At 36.7% G+C, this 7,162-nt stretch overlaps 1 protein-coding gene across 1 annotated transcript; it reads right to left on the bottom strand.

The window, feature by feature from the left end:
- Positions 1-4,016: 4,016 nt before the first annotated feature.
- LOC111875976 (probable ATP synthase 24 kDa subunit, mitochondrial) lies at positions 4,017-7,162 on the bottom strand. Its single transcript, XM_023872492.3, has 7 exons — positions 7,003-7,162; positions 5,710-5,806; positions 5,402-5,546; positions 5,129-5,239; positions 4,870-5,016; positions 4,507-4,629; positions 4,017-4,409 (listed from the first exon to the last, which is right to left on the bottom strand). The coding sequence occupies exons 1-7, from the start codon at positions 7,033-7,035 to the stop codon at positions 4,346-4,348; spliced, it is 720 nt and encodes a 239-aa protein (XP_023728260.1). The 5' UTR covers positions 7,036-7,162; the 3' UTR covers positions 4,017-4,345.

Here is a 7,162-nt window from a genome sequence, read left to right as displayed (position 1 = left end):
CACTCGAGTTGTGATCTTGTTGATCGAATCAAAGAAGGGCTAAGCCATGATCCATTAACAAAGAACTTGATGGAAATGGAGAAAATAGGCAAGACAAGAAAATTTTGGGTTGAAGACGAACTATTATTCACGATCGGTAATAGAATGTATGTCCGAAGATGGAACAACTTGAGAAGAGAAGTCTTACAAGAATGTCATGATTCCAAATGGGTTGGACATCCAGGTACTCATCGTACGAAAGCAATCATAGAACGATCCTATTATTGGCCCAATATGAGAAGTGATATAGACGCCTACGTGAGGAGTTGTCTTATTTGTCAACAAGATAAGGTCGAACAAGCCAAACCGGTAGGTTTATTGGAACCACTACCGATCTCCGAACGACCATGGGAGAGCATATCGATGGATTTTATTTCAGCATTACCCACGTATGAAGGGTACGGATTTATAATGGTGATTGTAGATCGGTTCTCCAAATATGGAACATTTATTCCAGCCCCTCGGGATTGCACAGTTGAAGAAGTAGGACGGCTATTCTTCAAGCATGTCGTGAAATATTAGGGACTTCCCCGAAACATTATAAGTGATAGAGATCCCCGCTTTACAGGGAAGTTTTGGAGAGAGCTATTTAAGCTAATGGGATCAGAACTCCACTTCTCGACTAGTTTCCACCCTCAAACCGATGGCCAAACTGAGAGGGTGAATCGCTTGCTCGAGATTTATTTGAGGCACTTTGTCGGTGCAAACCAACGAGATTGGGCCAAGTTGATGGATGTGGCCTAATTTTCATATAACTTACAATAGAGCAAGGCTACGGGGAAGAGCCCTTTCGAGATTGTAACGGGTCAACAACCATTAACGCCCCAAGAGCTAACAAACGGCTACAAAAGATCAAGCCCACCTACATACAAGTTTGTCAAAGGATGGAATGAAGAACTTGACATTGCAAAGTCTTATTTGCATAAGGCAGCCAAGCGAATGAAGAAATGGGCGGACGAGAAGAGGCAGCTAAGAGAGTTCATGGTAAGGGACGAGATGATGGTAAAGCTCCCACAAAGGATGTTTAAATCTACCAGACAAGTACATAAAGGATTGACACGAAGATACGAGGGGCCCTACAAAATTCTTGAAAAGGTTGGGACCTGATCATACAAGCTAGAATTACCATCCCACTTAAAAATTCATCCAATATTCCATGTAAGTCTTCTCAAAGCTTACAATCGCGATGAAGAAGATCTATCGAGAAGCAAATCACATTGAGCCCTCGTAGCAAACGTAGTCTCCTATGACAAGGAGGTGAACGAATCTTAGAAGATAGAACGGTTCGTAAACGAGGCTCACTCAATTGGACATAATATTATGTTCGATGGAAAGGACTACCCGATAGTGAGTCCAGTTGGGAACAAGAACAAGATCGGTGGCAGTTCCAAAGCAAAATCGAGGAGTACATATCTAAGACTTGAAGAGGTCGTCAAGAACTTAGGTGGGGGAGGGTGTCACGATCAAGATTCTAGACTCTTCCGGAGTACTCGAGAAAATGGGAGAACTTACAAGTATAGCACAATAGACCCTGGAACGTCCTAGATTTCTCTAGGACATCAAAGAATGATTTAGCACGTTTCATGAAGATTTGTAAATATATGTAGCTTAGTAGAATAATCTAGATTAGTCATGAATATATGACTAATGTAGTAATATCTAGAAACTTCCTAGAGGGGGGATGACAAGTATAAATAGGGAGGAGCTCATTTTCTCCAAACCATCGGAAAACTTCTTTGTATTCTCTCGAGCTCTTATAATAGAAGTTCTCTTTCGTTTGTAGAAACTCAAAAACCTTATTCTCTTGCTTACTTAGTCGTTAATACATCTTAAGGAAATGTTGTAGCCTGACTTAGTCGAAGTTACACTATGTGGCACACGGTGATCGAGACATCCCCTGACACCAAGGAAAAGAGTTCTTTGTGCCTTTTTTTGGGTGCTCATAGCTTCCTTCCTTTTTTGGTGTCTCATTTTTTGGGTGTTGAGTTGGTTTATTTAAAACCGATCCATTTAAGTTGCTAGTTATATAAGCTTATTTTGTTTACGTCGGTCTAGTTTGGTTGGACTTTTGATTGAGTTGGAGCTACTTTTGAATAAGTTTTAATAATTTCTGAAAAACCAAAAAAATAAAAAAATAAAATAGAAATGGAAAACAAATCTAAAAAACTGCAGTATTTTAACCGCAAAACCGCATCAACTTATTTTTCGGTTAAAAACCAAAACCGTACCGAAATAACCGCAAAACCGCATGTAAAACCACAAAACCGCACCGAATTAAAACCGCTGCTATCGGTTTTTCCCTATAAAAAACCGCAACTTGCGGTTTGATTTGATCCAAAAACCGTATCATGCTCACCCCTACTTTTTTTCTAGTTTTATTTATTTAATTTTAGAAAAATATTATTTGAAGGAAAAAAAAATTGTGCGTTAAGAAAGATTTTCATGGGTCACAACTAGGGTAGAAGTGAGACAAAAAAAAATAAAAAAATAAGGGTAAATTACACCAATGGTCCCTCGTGGGATGTCAGAAAGCATGTTTGGTCCCTATTTAAAAAAATTAACCCGGACCGTCCCTGGATTTCTTTTTTCTTGCACGCTTAGTCTCTATTGACATGAAATGACTATTTTACCCTTAATAATTTCTTTTTTCATTTTTTTATTCATTTATTAGTTTTAGATTATAAAATAAATTAAAAAAAAAATCATATATATCCACCCCTCCCCTCCCCTCCCCTTCTCTTTCCTTTTTCCTTCTACCTTTCTTGGACCAGAACCACCGACTACCATCGGAAACCACCCGTCCTCCTCCTTTTTCGACAAGATTAACTAGCCAAAATTCGTTTGTTTTCCCCTCCTTCATATCACCATCATCCAACTCAAACAACCATTCATGAACATACCTGATTTTCAAACATCAAATATTCAACCCAAAACTTGCATTCTAATATGAAAATCAAACCCCTCATGAATCTCAAACCCATTCAGATCTACATTTATATTTGAAACTCAAACCCATATCAGAAACTCGAACATCAGAAACCACATCATCTTATTCTCTTTCACGTGATAGTTAGGGTTTCATGCGGTGATGTTAAAGTTTCTACAAAAATCTATGGTGGCGGGAGACTCACAGCGAGTGATGAGAAAGAAAGCTCCACGGAGATTTGCACCTGCACACCAAACCCTAGGTGCCTCTTGTTGTTCCAATGAGACGATAACGAACCTTCACCCTAGTTCAAGGGTACCAGATATGCACTTCTCCTTAACCTTCTCCTTACTGTTCAGATCTACACTCCTGTTTGGATCCTTTGTATGAAGAAACGCAGGACGAAAAACAAGTGCTTGAAAAGATTTAGAAGATTAAATTGGAGCTTGGTCAGACTTCTGGTGATGTTTTTGTGGACGTCGCTGGAGTTTTATAAAGAGTCAATGGAGATGCTTTAAACTAAGGAGTGAGATGAGGGGTGAGTTAAACGGTGACAGTGGTGCTCTATTTTCCAATGATTGTATAGATTATTAGCAGTGGTGGTGTGGATTACCCATGGTGGTGGTGGTCAAGTATTTTTCAACAACATATAAAAACAATTATAATACTTTTTAATAATTAAAAATAATTAAATTGATAGAAATAAATGAAAATGAAATTGAAAAGGGCATTATAGTCCTTTCACGTCCCACAAGGGATAAGACGTGCAAAGTTAAACTAACGAGGGACGAAGTGTGATACTTTTAACGACATAAGGGACGGTTCGAGTTAATTTTTGAAAATAGGGACTAAGTACGCTTTCTGGCATATACACGATGGTCGATTGGTGTAATTTACCCAAAAAATAAAAAAATATGGCTGTCATGTAACACTATGATTTACCTTTCCATTAACGCCATTATCGGACATAGACAGTAACACTATGATTTACCTTTCCATATATTAAGTATCAACCCTAAAACCAATTGATAAGGACACCCGACACCCAAAGTAAAATGTCACACGCCCTTTTCAATAATCATATTTCCATGCCTCAATATATATGAGGTCCATAAAACTGATTAGAAGAAATATCTTGAAGCCGTTGAGTTTTACATGGAAAAAAACATTTAAATAAGTCGGGGACGAGAATTTTGAGTTCCAAAAATCAAACATTTATTTATGATTGGAGACAACTACTTTTGATAGGGTAGACACAACAGCAGAGGATATAATCATCATCATCATCATCTTCTTCTTCTTAATTAAACTTGAATGCCTCAAATCAAAATGAGCAGCTTATATTATTAAAAAACCAAACCCAAATGAATGATTGTCAATTCAAAGCATGTTTCGGATGTCCAGAGACTTCACGTCCGGCATTTCCTCATCAGCAAACTCCTCCCTGCAACCCAAACACAGATTGTTTTTTTTTTTACAAAATTGCCCTCAACCATTGTTTTTTTTTTCAGTTGTTAATTTTATAAAAAGGGGATGGATACCTTTTCTTCTGTGTTTCCATAGCTTCAAGAGCTTCCTTCTTCAGCTCTTCCAGTTGTGCCTTGGCAATCTTTTTCTCCAATTGTTCCTCGTATTTTGGCAAGTCTTCCTTCCGTATGCCAAGCCTACAAAAATTTTAAAAATCAGCTACTTTACATAATAACAACAAACTTTTATTTATTTCTTTGTTTATACCATTGTAGGTTGAAAATTCTAACCAATCATAGCAATGAATATTGCTTTAGTTTGTATAGTTTGTATCTAGATGACATTGCTATTTCTTGCATTTAACGTTTTTTTCCTTTAGTTTTTTACAAAAGAAAGACTAGATATTTTGAGAAGTAATGATGAGAAAGGGGTTTTACTTTTGGTTGATCTTGTTGAATTCTTCATTGAGGAGAGCCATTCCCTTCTTGTCATTCCTCATAAGTGGCTTCTTAATTTCCTTCTCCACTTTCTCAAGTGCATCCATCATCATTGCCTCTGCACCTAGTTCATCACTAAGACCTCTCCTGCAAAAAAAACATACATTTTCATTCCAAACTATTTACCATACATGCGATGTGGCATCCAAAACTCAAAATGCTTTCAACAAGTACAAAAATCAATAAAAAAAGAACATACTTGAGACGAATATCCTTCAAAACCAACAGATAAGATCTAGCATCCTGGATTCCATCAGTTCTTGACTTGATGGTGAATTGGATCCTCTGTGACTCTGAAAACAGATCTGCCCTGTTCGCATAAAAGTCAAATTTAGACTATCAGATCAATCGCGACATGCAATCAATCAACATTATTTTTTTTTTAAAAAAAAAAACATAAATTGCATATGCATGAAAAGCATGAAGAAAATGTTGCAAGGGAAAAAAGGCATGATAACTCTTGACTACTTACTTTTCCCTTACAGTCTTCATGACTTTGGCATACTGATCAACAGCAGCAGGATCTTCAGGATCAATAGTAATTTTCTCTTTGCGAAGAACTCCAACAGCTGTTTCAAATTTCTTCTTCACATCAAGAAATATACCCTTCAACATTTCTACAGATGCATGCACAACAAATCTTGCCATTAGCATTATAACAGAAGCATAAGTTAAGATCTTTATGTAACATAAATGAGTTAGTTTAGTATGAGCTAAAGGAACTAGAATAGATATAAGAAAGCCTGGAAAACAAAAATATACATCCATAAGTCAACTTACCATCACCCTTAAGAGCTTTAGGGGAAGCCTCTTTGGCAAAGGAGCGAGTTGGGACTACATGTTGCTGTGGTTGCAGAACGTATTGGCTGCCAATTAGCTGAACAATGCCAAAAATCCGTAAGTTATGCACAATTCTGAGTTTATAGGTTGAATATTAGATAAAAATTTGTTTTTAATTTCCTAAAAGGGTATTAGTGCAGACAGGGGTCTAGATGGGAAGAAATTACTATTAAATTTATCTGCTAATATTGTGTTCATGCGAGTTTGAAAACGAGAGGATGGGAGGATTTGGGTAAGGAAGAATTGCATTTTCTAAAATCCAATAACAAGTCTGATGGAAAAACAAAGAGCCCACACTAATTTTCTTGTCAACAACCTGAATGGAACAATTTTGTCAAGTCAGTTGACTTTCGGCTTTAGAAGATCACTATTCTTAGATGGGATCATCATGTGAATATGTCATCTTGTAAATATTAATCACATTTGATCTTTTAACCAATGTCCAGATAGATACTTCTAATTGTTTGAAAATCAATCTATGTTGACTTTGACATCAACTATGAATAAATTAACTTTAGACCCTAAACTAGACCACAAAACACATCTTGGACACTTGTAACATGCCCTGCACAAAATTAATCTCACTGCATAAAGTGGCATATGAATTTGGTAATCCTATACTCTATATATTAACAGCACGTTATAAACACCAACCATTTCTTTTTGAGGCATGCCGCTTGACACGTATAATAATAATTTGCAACATTATATATCTAACAATCTTCATCCCAATTTCATCATGTTAATATGCTAGTGAAAGTAGAATCTGAACATATAGATGGGCATATGAGCGTATCGATTCACCTATATAACAAAAAACGCTTAAAAACAACCAACAGACATTCAAAACCAAAAACTACTATAATTTTAGTCATATAAATGGAGCAATAATTCCAATACTGAAAGAAACCAAATATCCTAGGTACTCGATGTATCCTCCTGTGGCTAGATGTTTCTAGCCAAGCATCTAATTTTATTTTTATATTTATTTCCAAAGTCTTATACTGAATCCAACCACGATGATAAGGAATCCGTCAAGCAAAACTCTTATTTGTAGAAATCTATGTAGGCATATAGACAGTAAAATTACATCTACATTCGGATGGTTCATCTGAATAATTGATACTATCATAAATCTAAAGAATCGTCCAAGTATAAAAGAAAAATGCCGATCGATGATGTGCGAAACGAAAGTCTACTATTAATTTAATGAACATCGGGAGAAATGAATACCTGGCGAGTGGATCTCGATAGAAATCGAGCCATAAGGGCGACGGCCGAAGGGTGGATTGAAACGATTTCAAGGATGATACGCAGCTGCTCCGCTTGGTTACTGCTAGGGCTTAAACGCGATCTGACGCTTGTGAAACAAAATTATGCGAAGAAGAATGTA

The sequence above is a fragment of the Lactuca sativa genome, chromosome 1 (assembly GCF_002870075.4).
Source record: "Lactuca sativa cultivar Salinas chromosome 1, Lsat_Salinas_v11, whole genome shotgun sequence".
NCBI classification, from domain to species: domain Eukaryota; kingdom Viridiplantae; phylum Streptophyta; class Magnoliopsida; order Asterales; family Asteraceae; genus Lactuca; species Lactuca sativa.
The sequence above is the reverse complement of the archived record's forward strand: the minus strand, read 5'-3'. Positions and strand labels throughout refer to the sequence as shown.

What these genes read in the sequence shown, in the direction of transcription:
- LOC111875976 (XM_023872492.3), bottom strand. Translation starts at nt 7,035, where the DNA reads ATGGCTCGATTTCTATCGAGATCCACTCGCCAG. An exon ending in TTGAAGGATATTCGTCTCAA is followed by an intron (nt 5,017 to 5,128) that starts GTATGTTCTTTT and finishes TTTTTTTTGCAG; the next exon opens with GAGAGGTCTTAGTGATGAAC. An exon ending in TTCAACAAGATCAACCAAAA is followed by an intron (nt 4,630 to 4,869) that starts GTAAAACCCCTT and finishes AAATTTTTGTAG; the next exon opens with GCTTGGCATACGGAAGGAAG.